This window comes from Electrophorus electricus, chromosome 8, assembly GCF_013358815.1.
Source record: "Electrophorus electricus isolate fEleEle1 chromosome 8, fEleEle1.pri, whole genome shotgun sequence".
NCBI lineage: Eukaryota > Metazoa > Chordata > Actinopteri > Gymnotiformes > Gymnotidae > Electrophorus > Electrophorus electricus.
In genome coordinates this window covers 7,353,721-7,376,739 of record NC_049542.1, presented here as the reverse complement: position 1 = coordinate 7,376,739, position 23,019 = coordinate 7,353,721, and the positions used below count along the sequence as shown (strand labels likewise).

The following is a 23,019-nucleotide window of genomic DNA, read 5'->3' as shown; positions in this document are numbered from 1 at the left end:
GAAAGATGGGAGAGGTGAAGCTAATAAAACTGCCAGTAAATGTGTATGCTGGTACAGTGGCCTCAAACGCTAGTTTGCTTTATGGAATGATTCCTTATTATGGCACATTTTGATATAACAACTACGTAATTCTTTACCAAAAGACATTGTTTAATGTTTGCCATAAATACTAGATGTTGGGAGTGATTTGAAGTCTGTGTTAACCACTAGTACTGTGCGCAAGTTCACACATGCCGTAAGCCACACATATCACCAAATGACACAGGACTGTACGCATACTGCAAATGTACAGCGATAGAGCAATGGTTCAGAGTACAATAGAAACTGGTGGGAGCAGCCTGGGACTAAACACTACCCACAGATCCTCTGGAGCTACTGAGTGTTTATGGTAAAAGTTTTACGTTTCAATACTTTACTGCCATATCATCTGATGCTTAGCTGAGAGCAATTTGTGGTGGTGTTTCTCAAAAGCCTTCCGTGTTGCAACACTCAAAACCTGGCCCACGTTTTTATGCCTGTTCTTGACTGAAGTCTTCGAAAGCTCACGTGCAAGCTGCAGATTATGTAGACTGGTAGCAGTCGGCATACTAAAAGAGCACCACACAGATTACGTAGAGTGGTAGCAGTCAGTTTACTGAAAGGGCACCATACAGAGACTCTGGCTGCCTACAGCCACGATAAGATCTCAAAGTCCTGGAGCTCCAATAGCTCCATCACTAGAGCTACCAAGAGGCCAAGCTCTAGTGCATGTGCCTCTCACTAACCTATGTGTGCAAACCAGCCAATGTGAATGATGTCCTGTCACAATTATTCTCTGTCTAGTCCATGTCCATTATAGTTCATGTTTTCAAACTAACCGGACTCAAACAATGGCCCAAATTTCGTTCCAGGGATTGCTCCAACGGTTACTGGCATACATACAAAAGAATTCCAGTAATAATGCTTTCAACTGGAACAACACATCAGTCAAAAAGATGTTGGACTTTGAACATTGGCTTTATTCCCGACTAATGTAACTATGCACTTGAAGATTTATTTTAGGTAATGATTATTTCTGCCATAGGCGATGATAGCAATGTCCGAGGAGCCTTACATATGGATTAAAATAAACAAAAGAAAATAAATAAAACAGCATACACATTCAGCATTAGACACTGCTGTGTTGTTATATGGCTAATGTTAGCTTCTGTAACGTATCTGTAAAAGAACCCCTGCTGTGGGTGACCAGCATTAAAGTCCAGTGCAATCTCGTTAGCTATGTTCTCATCTCCGGCATCCATCAGCTACCCGCCCCCCCCCCCCCCCCCCCCGCACCACCACCCATAACAGGAAAGACTTTAGAACCCAGGTATGTACTTGTGCGAGAGGCGTGAATTGTAGCCGTGATGTCTTTCTGCTGTCGCTAGCACCAGCACGTGCCCAATGATCTCATGATCAGATAAATGCAGATCTCATGATCTGCCTTTATCTGCAGCCAAAGCCAATAGTTGCCTGCTTTGTTCTCAGTTCTAATGAGCTGTGAAACTTTGCGGGGCTGCTTTTTCCAGGGCTACGCTGCGCACAGAGACCAGTGACCTCAGCATCGCAGATGATCGCAGCATGCACAGATCATGGCAGGAAAAAGTAATTTGTGATGCATGCAGATACAGAGATTGAATACGTCTCCCTTCAATGTGACAGAATGGATAAAGTAATTGAATACAATTAACAGAGAGTATTTATAACACTTTGTAGCTCTGATCCACATCATAAACACTGAAAATTTGAGAAATTCAACTGTGTCTAGGAAATTGACAGGAGCACAAACAGTGAATGAAATACACTGAAAATACAACTATGAAGCCATTTTAAAGCGTTCTCCACACTGCTGTCACCCAGACTATACATTATATGGCTTTCTTATGTCCATTGCCTATATGTCTGATTCATTAGCAGCAGTTGCCCATCTTAAGCAGCAAAAGAGGTATTCATCTTCCTGAACCTCTCCCCTTTTTGAAAGGAGGTATACTTTGTACAGACATATAGAGACCGGTGCTTTCGATAAGTCTGACAAGACCCATGAGTTTTTGAACAGACCCCATCTTCTTATGTCCAAACAAAGAACCTGAGGCTTTTAGCTGTCTCTTGGTTCCCAAGTCCCAACAATGAACCCCAGAAAGAAGATCCCCTACAGCAGATCCTGGATCAAGTTGTATCATGTTTTCCAAAAGTGTTAAACCTGGTATGTTGTTTCTGGGTAAGGGGTCTTTGTGCTGACTGAAAGGTAGCACTTTGCTTTAATGTATTAAAAATCTCTTGTAAAATTTATATTTTACAACAGTTGCATTTGTAAAATTTATATTTTACAACAGACGCAAAAAACAGAGCTGTGAAGTCTTCCTTCAAAAATCATATAACTGGTCACTGCTTGGACATTTGTTTGTACTGTACTGGGACAAAGCTGGAGTAATGCAGCGTGTTCTTAAATAGCTTTGTTTAACAAAATTCTGTAAGATATCTGGTTCTCCCATGAGACCTTTTGTAAGCTGTAGTTAAGGCAGCTTTGTTCTGCAGAATGGAGACGTTTGTGTGATCAAAGCTGTGGTTAAAACTAACAAGGAAATCAGTCTGGCATCAAACAGTGGAACTGCGTTCTCAAGCAAAGCTTTTCATGACTGGAAAACTTTATACAGTTCTCCTGATGAAAGAGCTTTATCTCAACTTGTTTGCTCAGAATCTGCTTGGACCAGAGTAGTGCTATAGTAAGGGCAAGCCCTGTACAAACCAAATGCAACACAGAAAGGCTATCCTGCACAGCAAGAAGATGCTAGGCTCGTCAGTTTGTCATATTTCCCCTAGGAGCAATCACTTATTTGTTGAAACTCTGAACATAAACCAAACAATGATGCTTTCGTGCAACACAGGAAAAATAAAAAGAGAACCTCAATGGAAAGACTCCTGAGATCATTTTTACGTGGAATTGACTGCTTACGCAAATCCCTCATGATTACAAAGGACACCGTTTAGGAGCTTATTTAACACATCCGTAGCATAAACATGAACATGTGCATTATGAGCTCAGCCCTGTGGAATTTATAGAGGCCTTTTCTCCAAAAGTGCAAAATGCAAAAGTTCCTCCGAGCATCATTTGAAAAGCACAAACAATCCATCTCCCTTTAACGTTTTGTGTGTTATAAACAAAGTGAACAATTCCCTTTGGATCATACACCTGTTTGAATGCAAACAGAGGGGGCTAGTGGGATGAAAAACACTGCACAACACTAGACATACTGCGTAATTTTCGGCGTTAAATGCCATTAAGTGTGAAGGACACTGATCCCAAGATCACAGGATTGTGCTTCGTCAAATAAATGCACTGTTTGTAGCGGGGGAGAGGACCGTGGGCGCTGCAGCACCTGCTCCTTTGCACCTTAATGTGCGAAGCGTCCTTTTTGATGTTGATGGAAAGCATGTATATAGCCGTTAATAGTATCAACTTTTTCAAATAGCTTAAGTCAGTCCATTGTACGAACACTTTTTGTAATGCTAACCACATGGTATCTAAAGCCTGATGCTGCGCTTAATGTTTATCATCTTGGCCAATCGTCAGTTGTTGTTGTTGTTTTTTTGTTTTTGTTTTTTTTAAGTTGCTTCTCATATCTTTTATATGCAGATAACGGCTTTGCTGCAGAGTGAAATTCCTATACGCCCTGTTTACTATGTCTAGTTGCACTCGAAGCCTTCCATAGGCAGTATTGCAGAAGGAATAGTTCATTAGTGGCGGTCTAGTTTACGAAGAACGAACGAATTTCTAAAATAAGTGCTAAAGTGAAAAAGTGAGCAAATTCACTGTAATTCGATGAGCATTTTTATTTCGAGATTATAACGGGTTTTGTTTATATGTAAGCGATAATACTGCTATATAATGGCTTCTTTAAGAAAAGAAAAAACAAACAAACAAAGGACTATGCTGGTTAAACCTAATTCTATATTCCACTCAGCACAGGGCTTCTGGCCTGTCGTGGACTTGTCTGCGGGGCTGTATCTGGATTCTATTGCGTTTGCGTAATATTCCTGTCTACTAAGTTTAGCAATTTGGAAATGGTGCGTTTCAAAACATTCGGGCAGACTCTTTGACTTAAATATCCGTTGCTACAGTTCAGCAGGTTATGTTGTGATTAACAGCCAAGAACATTTGTTTTCGTTTTCTGCATCACCTCAGGGGTTGAATTCCGTCTCTATGAACACGGACCTCACGCCTGCATATTTAATACTAATTAAAGAAAATCCTACTGTTTGTGCTACACCAACACTCATGTGCTATCCACACAATCACTGTTAGCACTGTATTGTTGACAAGTGACAGGGACTGAGTAATTTTAAACTGGCCTCAAATAATTCTCAAATAATCTCAAATAATTTCAGCACTGGGTTTACAGTGTGCTGGCAACTGAACCCACTGTGTTTGGGGTAGGGGTGGATGATTCCACTGCTTTGATTTAATCTGATTCCTTTAATATCAAGACTAGATTATAACAAAAACAATACTGATTCTACTTTCCTTCCTTGGGAAACCTCTCTTTTTAACCTCTGCTCTCTAAGTTGATCTAGCAAGGCATTTATAAGCTTCATGAATATGGCTTGTTCTGAAGAATATGACTCAGAAAATTTCCAGTTAATGACTGTCAGTGAAAATGAAAGCAAATGTTTAGTGGATACACTAATATAACTGAAGACTGAATGTTTCCAAGCATATACTTGGAGTAAATGTAGACAAACCAGCAGTCAGTGGAAAACCAACAGTCAGTAACACATGTTAAGTGATGCCAAATGCACCAGAAATACATGGTGAAACCACACAAGGCAATCTAACCTCAATAAGCATGTCTAATGTCTCTTAAATACAAAACAATTGATGCTTTAAAATATTACTGCATTTAAAAACCTGTAGGAAAATACAGTTTTAAGACCTATTCACAAATTATCTGTTAAACATTCCATTACTCTCCTGTGGCTAATTAAATTGGTTCAAGATTTTGCTGTGGAGCTAATGAAACAGTGAGCCTTTGTAATGAACCAGCTAACTGATGAAAAAAAAACCACAAACCCCCCCCCCCCCCCCCCCAAACTGCTCAGTTAGCAAGAGTTCCTTCCCTTGCAGACACATTCTGTATCCAGGAAAGAATCAATACTGTACATGCTCACTGGCAGGACTAACTACATCTATTCAAACCTAGAAGAAAACCGCAACGTATCAGCAGGATCTCATGACACACATGTCCTTGTGCCACCCCAGACTGAAAGATAAAGTCTAAGGTCTCAAAGCTGACTTGAAAATGGCTCACGTGAGCGCATGTGAAAAAGGGAATAGAAAAATGGCTTGCAGTCGCGAGCTGTGCACTGTAGCACTTCGCAGCGGATCTGGGTTGAAGCTGTTGCCCATCTTAAGCAGCAGCGTGCCGAGTCAGTGGAAAAAGAGAACCTGTCTGGCTCTGGTTTAGATCAGCCATGCTCCAAGAGGCACAGCCCTGCTCCCTATGCCTTGGGGCATGGCTCTGTGTGGATGTTGGAGTACGGGTAGCTGGTCCCTTGCTGTCTCAGTCCCTGAATATGTCAGTTTGTGTGTGTGTGTGTGTGTGTGTGTGTTTGTGTGTGTGTGTGTATCTGTGTGTGAAGAAAGAGAGAGGAAGAAAGAAATCAAGTATGGTAAAGGAGAATGCATGAAACACAGAAAGCATGTGAGAAAATCTAAGATCGAAACAAAGAAAATGACAGAAAAAAAAGAAAGAATTGAAGAATGAAAGAAGCAAACAGGACGAACAAAAAGGGTGTATGAAAGAGAATAAGAGAACATATAGAGACAAACCAGAGCATAGCAGAGAAGGAGGGAAAGAGTGATACACAAAGAAATAGAGACAAAGACATAATGTCTGTTCACTGATGAGATTGGGTGGTAATTTCATACTTTAATTGGCTGTCTCCAAAGCCCAGTTTGTTGTGGAAACTGTTTGGGCTGAAATCCCAGGCCCTGCAGTTGTTCTGTGCGATCACACACATTCATGCACACACAGCACTGACTGAAACCTGCACAAACACACACAAAACATTTGCATGGTGCCTCAGGCTCTGATGTTTGCTTAGCTCTTCCCTGGCAGACAAATGAGTGCAGGAGAGGTGTATCCTACTGTCCATTAAGTGATGATGCACAATGTGTCTTTATGTATTTATGATCTGTGATATGAGAAAAAAACAAGGCTCCAAGATAACCTAGTAAAGAAAGGAACATGCTTGGATAAGTGTTGTTCTACAACGTTCTGCTAATGTGTGTTTGTGTGTGTATCTGTGTGTGTTTGTGTTTTAACGAGAAATCAGGTCTGACGCCGCTGACATCAGCAGTAGGAAAGGGGCAAAGTCTGACTCAGGATTAACCCCAGGGGTCCTTAACACCCAGACATGCTTCCAGTTTTGACCGACCTAATTGGCTTAGAAAGGACTGGCTGTTCGCCACTGGCTGAGGTCGGCTTGGAGGCTCCAGTGTCTAGAGTCTGATTGGCACCAACAGCTGGCCCATAAAACTGTCAAAACAAGGGTGTGTTAAAGAACAGTCAGGCAGCTTCCAACTGCACAAAGAATCTCTCAGGAGTCACTGAAAGCATGCTGAAGTTACACAATTCATACTGATTACATGAAGTTGCCTTATCATGTGGGATGTAACAGCATAGGGGCAGAATCTTACATTGCCTTCTTATATAATGCTCTGGTACCAGCGCCAAGTGAAGAGTGTATTTGTCAGATAGTACACATGCTGAGAGATCCATTCAGACATCTGCATGTCATCAATTTCCTAACATCCAAAGAATTGTCAGTCACCAAAAAACCTGTAATAGCGACATAATAGGGAGGGAGAGCAAAAGGATTTGAAGATATTATGAGATTATGGTCACAGCCTGTGTCCTGCTGCTATGGATACAGCCACCTGTAAAATCTGCAGAAATCCTGTCAATGGCCAGCATCACAACAGCACAACTGCCGGTGCCAAGATTAGACTTGTTCCCATTGCTGTGACTGATAATCATTAAAAGATGTTATGGGGTAAGACAGTTCTCTCATCATCAGGGAACAACCCTGGATCTTTGACCTTGGAGTCTGTGAATCACTGTGAAGAAATGGGAGCCTGGACGTCCCGTGCTTGACTACACTTCAAGGGAATGTGGTGACATAAAACAAATGGGAAGCACTTGGAATACTCTATAAATATCAAACAAGATACATGCGAGCAATGATACAGCCATACTGGGTAAATACCATACATCACCTGCCTCCTAGTAGACAAAACTAATTACGAAGGCTTGAAATGATTATATTTGAAACAGAAAAGTGATCACATCAAGCTATTTATCTAACCAAGTTACATCTGTGAAGATAGTAAACTGCTGTTTTTGTTCATTTGCTTGTTCACAATATCAGAAATGGGATAGATTAGTGAGCATATGAAAGCACTTGTAACACAAACTCCAGATCCTATTAGAACTTGTTGGACCACATCTGTGTGCATGCTTAGATAGCATGTTTATTCAGAATGTCTACTAAGGCTTCCTGGAAGCATTTATGATAGTAATGTGCCACTCCGGGCCTTAATCTAGAGGCTGATGCCCTGTGGCTCATGCTCTACAGGGTCAGTGTGCTGGGTGGGCCCCTGCTCTGTTTGGGTTCTGACTCTGCATCCAATCAGAAGAAGAGTAAAAACAGGAACCATCAGCAGTGGCATGAGTATCTGAAGCCGTCTTTCAGTCAGCCCTATTCTGACATACTAGTATTAGGGCAAAAAAAAATGTGCACAAGAAAAAGTCAAAAACACCTGGTGCTAATACCAAATTCCAGATTGCAGTTAACTCTAACTAGAACCTCAGAAGCAATGTCACTATTGCTTTATTGTCAATAAGCAATGTCATTATTGCCTTCACCTTCCACATCTTTTCTAGCTCTTCTTTCAGCCCCTGGGTATTTCTGGAGATTTTTATGCTCCTTGTTCCAGATTTTGCTATCACTTGGGATTGCTACATCTACCACTATAGCCCTCTTCTGATGTTTGTCCATCACAACTATGTCCAATTGGTTAGCCATTACCATTTTGTCAGTTTATATCTAGAAGTCTCACAGGATCTTAGCTTAGTTATTCTCCACCACCTTCAGGGGTGTATCCCACTTTGCCCTCCCAGCCCATACTTGTCACAGATGTTTCTCTATACTGTGCCAGCCACTTGGTTATGGCGTTCCATGTATGTTCCATGGCGTTCTGCCTGCTAGCATCTTACATCCCATTATTATGGGCTGGATTGTCTCAGGGGCATCTTTGCAATCTTTGCACAGCCTGCATCTGGCATCCTCTCTGCTGTGTTAGATCCCATTGGTAGTATTTTCTAGTTTACTATACAAAAAATTATCTCATCATGCTGATCATGACTAATCTAATTACTGTAAATCACTGTAGTTTCCCCCAACTTAGTAGCAAGTTAACCTTAGACAGTATGCTAGCAGATATTAATGTACCAATAAGAACAATCCCAACAATCAGTATACATTAAACCAACAAACTAACAAACTTGTATTTGCTACTGCTGTGGACATGCTTAAGGCTCTAGGCTATAAAATACAAGCAACAGGTAATTTGTGCTGCTGTCCTTGGAAGCATAGAATGGACACCAATATAAAGACACGTCAGATGGAAGTCAGCAAAATGACAGGCGGCCCATGAGTGAGGTTCTAGAGTCTACTAAACAAAGAATAACAGCAATGGCATCCAGACTTCAGAGATACACAAAAGAAGCAGCAGCCAAAAGAATAAATACGCTCTTTGCCAGCGAAACATCCAAAGTATACTCTCAGTTACAGTGCAACAGAATCTTGAATGTGGATCTACCCAGCGCTGAAACAGAACACTAGTGGAAGAGCATATAAGAGAATGAATCATCACACAATACCAGTGTTCGGTGGTCACGAGATATCAAAGCAGAGCATGCAATCTTCCAAAGCATGAACCAGTAAGCATTACAACAGCAGATGTACAAGAGTGGGTCAGAAACATGATGAACTGGGCATTCCCCAAACATTATCCATGCCTACTGATTTGAGGAATGAACAGGTCTACATGGTCAACTAGATGAACAAATGAACCAGCTGCTATTTATCGGCTCTCATCCGTGCAAGCTAACAGAAGGCAGAACAGCACAGGTCATGAAAGACCACAAGGGCCAAACATCATCCAACTACAGACCAATAACCTGCCTGTGCACAACATGGATGATCCTGTCAGGAATACTGGATACCAAGTGGAATGACCATTTGTGCAAGTACATGAGTGCTGCTCATTCTCAGCCCAGAAAAGTACAACACTGCTCTAACTCCCAGGTCTCTGTTAGAAGGCACAAGTGTGAGGAAAAATATAAAGATATGATAACGGACTGGAAAGATGAGACAGGAATTTTTAAAAAATAATCTAATACATAGTATTACTTAACAACCTTAATTTTACCTTAGATCTGCTATGCCCTGTCTCCACCATGTATTGGAGAGTTAGAGTCAAATGCCATTGTATGCGCAACATTGAAACAGACAGTTCAACTCACTTAACAGATGTCACTGTCTTTCTTAGCCTATACAAGCATGCATATCTTTCTCTAGCCCTGCCAGAAAAGTCACTATCCCAGTACTCATATTCCTGACTCCACTGGTCCATGCAACTGACTTGTGCAGTTCACTGCTTGGGAGAGGCACCCATCTGGGCCTGTGTTGACTGGGTGGGCCAGATTCCCACCGAGGGTAAGTCTGCGTTTTGACCCTAAAAGGCTTATTCTCATCAGAAATGTACAATTTCCATGGTGTGGTAAATCAGATCAATAATATCCTAGTTCCCATTTTAATTTTAATTAATTTCTGAGGTAAACAAATGGGGGAAAATGTGTATTGTGCAGAGAAGGAAAATTCTCTTCATTCAGTCAGAATCTTATTTCCTATAAATGCTAAATGCAGTAATAAGAGTAAGAACTGCTCTCTGAGGTTGCCTGACTAACGATGACAAGCTGTTTTACACACCACTTCATATATCACACATATCACATTTGTCTGAATGTTAAATGAAAGCTTTTACTTCCCACTTCAATTGAAGGTTTTTTTTTTTGCGTCAGTGTTAGCATTTAGGGAAACCACAGAATCACTCACTGCTTTAAAACACATGGATTTCATTGTAATTAAAATGTGGTCATTTTTAACATGATCTCAGAGCTAAAGGGGAATAATGCATGAGGATTCTGTGATGTCATTTGGATGTAGTTCCACATCCACTGTCGTGTTTGATGTGGGATGTGGAGATGCAAAGCCACCCATAATCACAGCAGACCTGGAAAACAGCAGGTTCTGTGTCAAGGAATGAAATGAGAGAAATGAAAGTGTTAGCAGTATGCCAAAGAACACCAACCATTTTCCTGCTATTCATCTATCCCAGATACTCAAACACACACACACGAATGACAAGCCAGTGTTTACGCTTAACACTTGTCCTAGCTTAATGCACAGTACTACATAAAACACCTCCAAAGGCATTAAGACAGCAGAACGCTATAAACTGACTACTGGGCCTTTGACTCTAACATAAACATGATTAGTGTAAATAAGGCCTACAAAAGTAAAGGAAGCTAAGTCCATAACACACAGAAGAAGAAAAAAAGACACTGACATGCCAGCTGTGAGTGGTCAATTTATAGCCGCTCAGTAAATGTTTCAGCTCTATGAAGTGGACTCCTCTGGGAGAGAAAGAACAAAAGGAAGCCGAAGAGAGAGAGAGACAGAGAGAAACAAGACTGGAAGGACAGATGGCGGAAAGAATGGAAACCAGAAGCTAAAGGGGAAATAGTGTGAAACAGACAAACCCCCCCCCCAAAAAAATAAGGTTAGACAATTTCAGTCTGGAACACTTCTGATGAACCCAAAAGGGCTGATGAGGAGAAGAGTGAGCTTCTGTTTCTCAGCAGTACCTCGCATGCTCTAGTCAGGGGCAGATTTGCAAAGTTATGTCTGGGGGCTCTAAACAAAGACATTTTTACAGCAAAATACAATATTTATTTATCTTCTTACTGCAGTCAGAACAGAACCATCATGATTTATTTTCCTTTTTTTCTCTTTTGTAGGATAGGAGCATTTCATGGCATTCAAGGGTCCTGATTAGCTAGCTAGCATGTTACATGCTCGTTGTCAAACAATGAGAAAAAAATGGGTTTACATGTTTTTTTGTTAGTTTTTTCACTCAAGTGCTTGTGGCCAGCAGGGAGCCCCATGATCTGTGGGGCCCCACACATTTGCATGGTTTGTGCAGTGGTCACTGGCTCTAGTGACCTGCAGGTGAATGTCAATCAAGGCTCAGAGAGCACAAGTAATGGGAAATGTGGTACGTGTCACTCAGTGCACGAACATTTTTTGTTACATGACATCTTGCACATGGTTTAGAAGCACTGTACTTGGCAAAGAAAGAAAGAAAAATGTGCTGATTTGAAAAGGTGAGCATAAGCTTGTGGGAAACTGTGAAGCTGGCCAGCCACAACCAGCTATGAAGATGCACTTAATATGGAGCAAAAGGCTTTCCCAGTTAGAGAAATATTCAGCTGAATTAAATAAGAAACATAAGTGCAAAGTTTACAATGTGTTTCCCTTTAAAATACTGTCTAAACATTAATCTTAGGCTCTCGATTTCGTTCATAAAACTGTGACCTGAAGAAGCACTTTCTTTAAGAGAAACCATTCTCTATGTATATGTGTTAGATGCTTTACCGTCTTATTGGCATTAAATACCATCAAAGTCATTATCATAGTTAGCTTGTTACATATTATTATGTGCATCAGCATTTGCCAGTTATGAATAGCCATTCCTGGTGTACTGACACATGAATTTTATATAAGACTGTTAAGGGGGCAGTAGTAGGTCAGTTGTTAAGCTACTTAACTAGCATTCAAAAGGTTGCTAGTTTGAGTCCCCCCACCACCACTAAATTGCCACTATTTAGCCCCTGAGCAAGGCCCTTAGCCCTCAATTGTTCAAATTGTACTGGGTCATATTTGTAAGTTGCATTGGATAAAGGTTTTAGCTAAATGTTGTAGAGGTAAGAGATCTGGACTAATATTTGAACTCAAGTTGCAAGTTATTATCTCAGAAATATTTCTCACAGTCAAAATGTCAGAATTTGCAGGTAATGTTAGAAATGGATAATGTTAAGATGGATTTGCATTTTAAAGTGTTCAGTTCCTAAGCCTGTCTGCTTATTAAAATAAAAAAATAAAAAAATAAATAGAACCTACATTCTGTAGCATCATGGCACAAAAGAATCACCATCTCTCTTGGTTACCATAGTTATCTCTCCTAACCTTATGAACTGTGTCGGCACCACTCATTGTGAACTTTAGACTTTATAAACTGATTTTCCAGAGACATATTAAAGATTAAAAATCTTCATCAATGATTAATATTTCATTTAATCCAAAATTAAAGTATCAAAAATGTATTTAGTAAGCATCTAGAAACTATATAACGAGACTAAATAAGTTGAAGCTATGCATTCTGTCAGTCATCTCATGATGAAACCACCAAATTATGCAGTGTTTCTCCAAAACCAACACATTAAGTACATTTAAATTATGTATTAAACTTATCTAATGGCTATGATATAGTTTGGCATTGTTACATCTTTCAGTCCTGCAATTTCTGTTTTCAGTCAAGGGTCTACTTTGGAAATTTCAGCAGTATCAACTACTACAAACACTTTCACATCCAAGCCTTAAAATGGGCTCAACCAGAGATAGGTTTCACATAAAGTCATTGTTCTTTCCAGTGGTCTGACAGGTCATCTATGCCAGTTAGAACTTCAGAGAAGATCATAAATCATTGCCACTCATACAGAAAAAGAAATGTAAGTGCAGAAAACATTTTTTTTTCTTTAAATATGAAGAGTTCTGCTTCCAGTTTTCCAGATGTAGATGAAGCCTATTTCTAGACAAGAAAGTGAGAGTAAATGGGTCATGGGTCAAATTCCTCTGGTGTCACATGATATGAAAAATAGACTACAGAACACTGATTACTGCGTTTTCATAAATATTATAAAATTAACTGTTTGCACCAGGTTTGCATATTTTTAGTAAAGGCCCAAGGTACTGTAGCCCAAAGGTACAAGCTACTGGCATTATCTTAGCCTATTTATCCCATATGTATTTCTCATATTACTGCACTGTGTATGCAGCTTTTGGGTCATCAAACTGTTTTCCCCTTTCAAGTCTCTGAAACTCAAATACACACACTCACACAGGTGACCTTTCATCTTTCTGTTTGCCTCTTGTCTGAAGTCCTTACACTCCAGCCCTTCCAGCCTCCTCAAGCATCACATGACCTTACAACACCATGTCAGTCATGGAGGGTCACGCAATATTGCATTATCCAATCCAAACAAAATCCAGAATGCATGCAGTTTAATCAGCAGCTGAAACCTGTGGCCACAATCAAGCTGAAATCCTAGAGGCCACTTGTAGATTCACAGACACAGGCTGTTCCAGATTTTCTGGTGCTTTTCAGCAGTGCTGTATACAATGACATCCAGACAAAAAAATGTTTTGAAACATGCAAACTTTACTGAAAATGAATTTCTGTTTCCCAAGGAGCCTATTCCCTGGGAAAACAAAGAAAGGTACAGATAATGAGGAGATACAGCTTCTGCTGCCGGTGAACCTTCATATAGTGTACTTCTGTAAGGCACCCTGGACATCTGCCAAGTGTTGTAAATGTTAATGTAATGTAAATGTGTACCACACTAATGGCAAAGTACGCGGAAGCATTCGGCAGCGGCTTGTGCAACACCTGAGGTGCTGACATCACCACATGCACTGCTCTCAAATTATGGGCTATTATGAAATTCCCTGTTTGCCATTACAGAGAAGAGACAAGAGAATTACACTGTACTCGGACACACACCAAGCTCCAATCAACCCTGCTCACAAAAAAAAGAAGAAGAAGAAGGGCAGCCTCTCCCCCTCCAGGAATTCCTACCTAATGGTATCATTATGGACTCTGCTCCTACCAGACCCACCACCCTTGTAATCTGGTCTCCGTTGAGAATTCAAAGAGTGCCTCTAGCCACTCAAGCCGAAAGACTGACAAAGGGACCTTAAACAATGGATGTTGCTTTTACATGTTTTTATGTGTTTTTTAAGACTAAGTGCAGTTCTGGCCTACACATTTCTGACTAATCGGAGTGTCTAGGCATAGGTAGCAAACTACAGCGAAGCACATGGATGAGGCAGGGTGGAGGCCCTCAACGCCTCTGAAGAAGGGAGAACGTGAAGGTGAGGAAAGATACAGTAAGAAAAATTGTCTGAGGGGACTACAAGTCTAATTAAAGCCATCAGTTGATGAGAAACATGACCCATATGATGATCAGCCACCATTGACAGTTAGTTCACCCTGACACTCACACAAGCGGGAGTGGGGGGTTTGGAAGAGCGAGAGAGAGCTAACAAGAAAATGATCTTATCAAAAACAAAAACTTTACCCCTTCCTCTAAAACAACATAAGACTTGTGGAACACTTGGTAATATTTGCTTTTGGAAAAGAGCACTATCACTGACTTCCAAAGCACAACAAATGAGTTTCCTGTTGATGCTGTGCCAGTGTGTGACATGCACATATATCATGCATCCATCAGGATGTTCAGAACTACCTCTGATCCAGAATGTCAGCACCAATGGGACCTAATGCATTTAGTTTCTTCATATTATCCCCAGCCCTAAAGCTGAGGACATCAAAACATGTTGTGATGGTTATGGGTCAGAAACAAATTAGTAGGTACAAGTTTGAGTTTTTGATGTATTCCAGCAGCTTTTGCTGCAGAGTGGTTGAAATACCTTCTTCACAGTCATTCAAGAGTGGTTAGATGGTGGACAAACTAATGCTAATTTCTACTGTTTCTCTGTGTTTTATGCATTTGTATGCATAATGTTTACCAGAAAGAGGCTCTTGCTATCCCTTGGCATTGTGCATCTTTCCTCCTCTTAACACTGCTCGCATGTGTACATAAGTTTACATGCAGGTAGAAGAACTGTAATCTCATAATAGATCAAATTTACACGTCAAGGATAGAGAGAGCAAGAGAAAGAGATGAAGTGATGAGATGGAAAAGAAATGATCAAACCCATAAGGACGTTTGAAACTCACTAAGGCCCCTGCACACCTATTTCCCATTATTTCACATCCTCAAGCCTGAAGACCATAGTCCATTTCCTCTTCTAGAGTCACAGGCAGCAACAAGCTTCCTTCTCTTGAGTCTCTGCTTTGAAAGCCTGATCTCTCCCTTTGCAAATGCATCATCTGCATCAGTGTTTCCCAACCCCAGTTTAGGAGAACCCCCACGAGACAAGCTTTATTGCTTTTCCTGCCTCAGCAAACACATGATCAAGCCCCTCCTGAGGTCAACATGGTGTTCCACAGAGTAGGCAAAATGCAAAACTGCACAGGATTCCTCCAGGACCGTGGTTTGGAATTACAGGCCTATATGATTTCTTCCTCCCACATGGTCCTACTTGTTCATCAGGAGAAAATCCAGCAATGGCACAAAAAAAAAAACAAAAAAAAAAAAACAAAAAAAAAAAAACCTTGTGCAAAGGCAAAGAACTCCTAAGATTCTGACCATGGGCCAGTTTGCTGAGTAAATACAACAGGGCATAGGAACTCTGATTCAAAGACAGCCAAAACAAACAAGAACTCACTTCCTCACCAATGCACGAAAGAGGGAAAGAAGAGAATAGATACATGACTCTGTTTTGGGGCTACAGCTTCGGGTTTGGCTTTTACCCTCGGAGCTGTCTTCAGACTAAACTTTCAAACTAAGGTTTATTTAAGCAGAAGCTAAAAGTGTTCTGAAATTGTTTGACAGAAAATATAGGCTTGTAGCAAACATTTGAGCTGTTGTAGCAAACCATTTTGAGACCAACCTCACCAGTTCCTAGAAGAGACTACATGAAGACAAGCGAACATGCACACATGAAATTCAAAGTCTTTGTGCTGTGGAAACAGATATTTGTTACAGATAAACATTTAAATAGTTACTAACACTTCGTTGTATGTGGCCCATTGTTTGACAATACCGGGACGACTAAAACTCATAACAGTGCATATGTATTTAAATAACGCACTATATTGCTGAAATAATTCATTTTCGCTGCTTGCGCATACTGAATGAGAGACTTGATAAATGCTATCTACAAGAAAACATAAAATATTGACAGGGTGCATTTGGTAGGACACAGCACATCTGGAAAACTGACCTAAGAAGCCTCTCTCTAAGGGTCCCCCTTTTTTCTTCTCGTGCTGCAAATCTCTCGGTTTAGTTACAGTGGATAGCGGTTTGAAACGATAACCAGATACGGCGCGCATCTTGAAAGAAATTCCGAGGAGCGGATGGAAAATATATTTGGCGCATGGTGTTAAGAGGCTGTAGGTCAGATTCAGAATGGGTAGTGCACACTTCGCAGCTGAAACATTTGTTTCTTTCATTCTACACACTTCCATTCCCACCTTGTCGAGGGCGAGTGGGATTCCGATGTCACAACCTTCTCTATTGCCATGTTTACGAGCCTTTCATGTTGACTCTGCGATTCCTTTACATACAGTACTCGACATACAAACCTTAAACGTTTAGACACGCGCGAAGCGATGGGTAACTTGTCGGTCTTGTCGCCACGAACTGTTTACAAACTAAAATATAACTATTTCACGTGCTTGGTCAATTCAAGCTCGACTCTGAAAATGTTGAACTGAGACTGAATAAATTGATGCTGATTCCCACGATGCCGGCCTCGAAGGATTCTTCTGTGTCCTTCACCCATATATCGTTTAATCTTGCTATTTCTCACTGCAGTGTTTAAGGGAAATGACCAAGAGATCTTGATCGATATGTACTTATTCTGTTTCCGAGACTAGTGCGCTTGGAAAGTAACGATGACAGTGAATTCATGAGTGAACATCTGGATGCTGCGCCACAAACGCTTTGGTGCGTCTTTGTGTAAGTTGTCTCAGGATTTAAAACAAGCTTCTCTCGGCAAACTGGGAGAAATATCACGTTCCTACCATCAAGGTGTGCGTTAATTAAGTATATTCACTCACTGGTCCAATTATAATAGGAAGCTAAGTACAGTAAGTAAATGCACCAAATGCGAAAGACATTTAAACACTTGCGCTAGGCTGACTTGTACAAAAATAGGTAATGTGGAGAGGAGATACCTCTGCTTTGAAGGAATGTGTTAAAGCAGTTGATATAACGGTGATATATCTATAACAGGAATCTTATGTCTTGGTCGCTGGCAGATTTTAAAACAATGTCGAGTTGGACACTGAAATAACGTCGTTTTTTACCTGGGTCGTGGAAGGGGACCAATGCGAAGTTGTACAATGGTCTCTTCGGACGACTAAGGGACGTCTCCAAAATCTTCGATGCGCCTTCGATAACTTGGACTAAATCGTCATACATGGAGCCGGTGACATCAAAGACAAATGCTAAGGTGGACGCTCCCTGTGGGATTTGTTCTTTGGCACTTTCAGAAGAAGTCGTGTCCTGGGTTACTGACAAAACCCCAAAAAGAAACACCTGAACTAGCAACAGAGTCAAATGTCCCAGACCCATTTTGAAATTAAAGTTCATAGGGACGGCTTTTACAACACTTCAGCAACGAAACTCAGGAAAACGCCGAGAGATTGGCTGAAAATATTATAAGAATTTTTGTTTGGAAAAAAGGGTTTATGTACAACCAGAAACTTTTGAAAAAAAATGCGGAGGGCAGACCTCTCCGGACAGTGCTGAGCATAGACTAGCGCTCCTTCGCGCGACCTAACTCACTCCCGCGCTATCGGAGACGGTGTGTGAAGAGATCTGTCCTACGATGTTCTGAAGAAACTCGCCTTCTGTGATTAGCGACTCGTGGAAAGACATAGGAGATCAGGCAACCCGCAAATTGATTCCTAAAGAACAGATGCACGCTGATTGGACCATGGTTTTTTTTGTGTGTGTGTGTGTGGGGGGGGGGGGTCAAAGAGCCCTGTGCGTAAAGGAATCGGTTCTCGGTGGCAATTTCGTTAGCATTCCCAAGACAATCACTTAGCTAAAAAAAAGGAGTCTTCAAGAAAAAGAAAAGTATAAGAGACAGGGAATAAACTTTGTAGGCTACAGTATGGCACCCACACATTATTCACAAAATAATACGCGCAATAATAATTGTAATAAGACATACTGATCCATATTTCAAAGTAGCCTAATTTTTATTGTTGCTACATAGCAGTTGTGGTAAAGCTCTCTTATTGCTCCTAATATAATCTCATTTGTGACAGTATGGCCTGGCCAACCTCAGCAATGCACTGAGCTTTTCCTTCCTAGACAAGGTAGCATACACGAGTGAGTGATTTCCATCTCTAATATATTTCTAATCTCATTCCATTCTATTGGTTCGTGAAACTGTGAGGATTCAGCACAGCACTTGCACTCTGCACCTTCCCATAGAGAAAAACAGTCAGATACTGTGTGGAATGTAATATTTTAACAATGTGTTAAGAATTTCTGTTTACATGTGCACGCTTTCTACTTCATCATAAAGGGTGAATCAAATAATGGATAAGATGAGCTGTGGAAAAGGAAATATAGACCATTTGCAAGGAAAACACTATTCTCCACAATCTGTAACACTATACATACTACTTTGATCGATCTATTCCATAACTACACTAGAGACCACAGAATCTTTTTTTTTAAAAAGCATTACTTTTTGTCTATCGCCATCTAGTGCGCATGAATTAAATTACACGAGTAGTTATACAGTAATAAGCCAAGCAAAGTTTATGAACGTTAAGAACAATTCAGCACTGTTTCTGGACTGATTCCACACTGTCCATACTTCCAGTGGCCAAGGTGTTCATTAGAAATGGAGTTTAAAATGCATTGTGCCTGATGTAAAATATGTTCTATTTTTCTGTAGTTAGTTAATATGACTGTACCACATCAGTAAATTCACCAACCTATAACAAAGTTACCCATGTAGACAGTGGAATTAAGAAGTGCTGAAACCAAGAAATGGCTGCCTAGTTACTTGTGTTGTTCATACTATCACATATGTCCAAGATATTAAGTAAGTGTGGTTTCATATAAAATAAGATTTAAAATAGACAAATACATTTTGGTATGCAAAGGTGTTTTGACCTTTTCAATTTTTACACATTTTGGTATGTTTCAGACATGTTAAAATTAATTAAAAATTTTTTATCATCAATCTAAATATAAAACTCCACAATGACAAAGCATAATTATTTTTTGAATGTTCTGTAAAATTGATCAATTTGATCACATTCACAAAAATATCGATAGCCTTTGTTATGACACTCACAGTGGAGCGCTGGTGCTTCCTACTTCTGGTCCTTGAAATGTTTCTCCAGCTTCATTTGAGTTCATGTGTGCCTAAATTAATTGACAAAATTAGCAAAGGTGTACGTGTATGTATATAAGGTCTCAGAGTTGATGGTGTATATTAGAGTGAAAACCAAACCATAAGGTTGAGAGAATAGTCTGTAGACCTGTGAGACCTGCAAGACCTGCGAGTCAGAGGTCAGATCTGGGGAAGGATACAAGAACATTTCTGCAAAAGTGTCCAAGAGCATGATAGTTTCCATCATTCTCAAATGGAAGAAATTTGGAACCGCTGTGCAATTTCCAAGATCTGGCTACCCAGCCAGATGTGGAGATGGAAGGACCTTACAGAAGGACAACCATTCTCCACCAATCACTCTACCAATCAGGCCTCTAGGGTGGAATGGCAAGATGGAAGCCATTCCTCACTAAAAGGCCCATTACAGCCTGCTTAGACTTTGCCAAAAGGTACCTGAACAACCCTAAAACCATGAAAAACAAAATTAAACAAATATGGAGCTGTTTGTCACAATTCCCAAGAGTCCATGGAGAAACCAGGCACACAGCCTTACTTCATCAATACTATCTCTACACAGAGCATTACTTCATCAATACCATCTCTACAGTCAAACACAATTGTGAAAGCATCATGTTGTGGGGATGTTTTTTGTGACAGAGACTAGGAGACTAGTCATGATGGGGGGGGCATGGATACAGAAAGATATGGAGCAATCCTGGGTATAAACCTTTTCCAGATTGCCCAAGATCTCAGAGGCAAGGGTTGAAAGTTTATATTTCAACAAGACAACAACCCAAAGCACTGCCAAGAAAATAGGAGTAGAGTCAGGAAATCTCTGATCCTGGAGTAACCTAGCCAGAGTCCAGAACTGAGCCCAGTAGAACATCCAACTTGGCTGAACTTAAAGGTCTTGCACAGTATTTTTCCTCCTTACTCAGAATGTTATATAAGCAGAAAGAGTGTGATTATCTTCATAGTTGTGCTTCAGTTCAACATTTATTGGACAATGCAGAGTGCATAAAATAACCTCTACATTTTTATTCTTTTGCATACTTCCCCCAAACATCAGTTTAGGAATTACACTTTATTTAGTGTTATATTTGATGTCATAATGTCACACTCCCTATCCCGAACTCTAACTCCCAGCATTCACCTGTTGCCTCAGATGTGATTATTTGAGCAGTTTTGTCACAGCCATTAGGTGATCGGCCCATGGCATTCTATTCACACAAGCTCACACCTGCAGAGTGAAACTATGGTATAGGAGATAGGGAACTCCTTGCAATCAAACTAGTGTTTGAAGAATGGAGACACTGGCTAGAAGGAAATTCATACCCTTTTCAAGTCCTCATGGATCATACAAACCTGGAGTGCCTGCATAACACCAAAAGATTAAATCCTTGACAAGCTCGCTGGTCCTTATTTTTCTCTGGATTCCAGTTTACCATCACTTAAAGACCAGGTTTTCATAACATAAAGGCAGGTTCATTATCCAGGACTCTAAGTATCAACATTTATCCTCAGCCTGAGACCCCCTGCCATGATAGTACTGCCTCCCAATTGAGTTATTGCTTCCATCTGATGGGAACTTGATGAGGAAAACAACCAAGCCTTGACAGGTGGGGGTGTCCATCCATAATGTCCAGCTGACAAGAAATACATCCCTCCTTCTTGCCAAGATCATCTCATCACGTGGGCACACACATCACTTACTTCAGGTCACCCAGGTGAGACACAAGCACAGTAATTAATATCCAGACTGTAACGGTGAGCGGTAAGGAGGCGGATGCATGTGCAGAGAAAAGCGAGATTTATTAGGGGCAAATCCAGAGTTGTAGTAGTTGGAGACGTCCAGGCTCATAGAGCCAATATGTAGAGTACTCGGATACATGATGAACCAAAAACAAAAGCACACGAAAGCAAACAAGGGAAGCAGGCTATAACAAAGAAGCTAGGAAAGAAAACACAGACAGAGGCAAGGAAAAACAAATTGCTAGAATCATAAAACAGGCTAGCAAACGAAGGTTTCGAAATACAGATGTGCTTTCAGACATTCAAACATCCATTCAAACAATGAACAGCCAAGACACAGGGAACAAGACAGGCTTTAAATACATGAACTTAACAAGGTTAGAAACGAGGAACAGGTGAAAGCAATGACGGGCGTGGAAAACAAACGAGGGGTGGAGAAAACAAAACTAAGGAATGGAACCAAAACACACAAGACAGGGAAACCATGGAACACGGAAGCTGGGAGGTACTAACCGTGACACAGATGTTACAGGGGGGTGAGCATGTAAACAGACATACACAAGTTTGTAGCCTCCTGCACTCTTCCTATCCCATCACGTCCCTGGTCATATCTGGCACATCTGGATTTTGTTACAGACCTCCTTAGATCCCAGCACTTCATTACCATACTCACTGTGGTTGACAAATTTTCCCGTGGGGTCCAGTTCATCCATTTTGAAGGTGTACCCATTGCATTTCAAACTGCAGAAGCCCTGTTCAATTCTGTATTTTATCTCTTTGGAATCCCAAAGGTTATAGTATTAGATTGGGGAACGTCATGAACATGTTCTGTTTCATGTCATGTTCCGCCAATTCACGTCATGAACATGTTCTGCTTTTTTTAAATGCATTGCAGTTAGTTTCTCTTCTGGATATCACTTGCAATCAAATGGACAATGTGCAAGAGTTAACCAGGAACTTGGGAAATTCTTGCCAAAACAATCGGTCAGACTGGAATCGTTTCCTTCTATGGGCAGAAATAAAATGAAAGTGTCAGCTCTGATACTGATTTAAACCCGTTTGAGTGCTTTTGCGGCTACCAGCCACCACTCATGCCTTGGACAGCAAATCCAATGTGCCTGCAGTGGAGGATTAGATGCAAAGAAGTGAAACAGTCTGGGAGGAAACACATCAAGGCATCGAAAGAGCCATTTGACGTTATCAAAGGCATGCAGATAGACATTGATGAGACACTCTGACTTACCAACCAGGTGATCGCATGTGGTTGTCCACCCATGACTTCAGATTCACTGAGGGACACAAGAAATTACAATGTAAGTATATCGGACCATTTAAAATAAAGAAACAAGTACACATAGCCACTTACCAATTAGAATTAGGACATTACCATGTATCCAATTCATTCAATGTGTCCCTTCTTAAACCAGCCATTGTAGGTCCGCTGGACAAGGTACTGCCCAATGCTGAACCACCCCCTCCGGTTGAGGGCACCCCGGTCTACGCCATCTGTCAGCTGCTGGACTCCAGGAGACAGGCTGGTGTACTGCAGTACCTGGTAGACTGAGGACAGGTGTTGGTTTCGGCACAGGACATCTTGGATCTGGGGTTGGTGACTGATTAACATCAACTCCATCTGGGAAGGCCTGTGCCAGGGGCCAACTGCAGAAACGTTCCAGTGACCCTCCTGCTGAGCCAGGGAGGCATCATATGCAATCAGTTGCTTCTGTCCAGCGCCTCAGCCCTCTAACTCCCAGCATTCACCTTTTGCCACATCTCCTGTCATTCTTTCATTCT

The 23,019-nt window shown here is 40.9% G+C and overlaps 1 protein-coding gene across 3 annotated transcripts in view; it reads right to left on the bottom strand.

The window, feature by feature from the left end:
• hmcn1 (hemicentin 1) overlaps window positions 1-17,955 on the bottom strand; it is a 92,947-nt gene extending 74,992 nt beyond the window's left edge. For all 3 annotated transcript variants that reach the window (XM_035528917.1, XM_035528919.1, XM_035528918.1), the window contains exon 1: window positions 17,420-17,955. In XM_035528917.1, the coding sequence (XP_035384810.1) occupies window positions 17,420-17,705 (286 nt within the window). In that variant the 5' untranslated portion in view covers window positions 17,706-17,955. The remainder of the gene's footprint in view (window positions 1-17,419) is intronic.
• Between the last annotated feature and the right edge of the window lie 5,064 nt (window positions 17,956-23,019).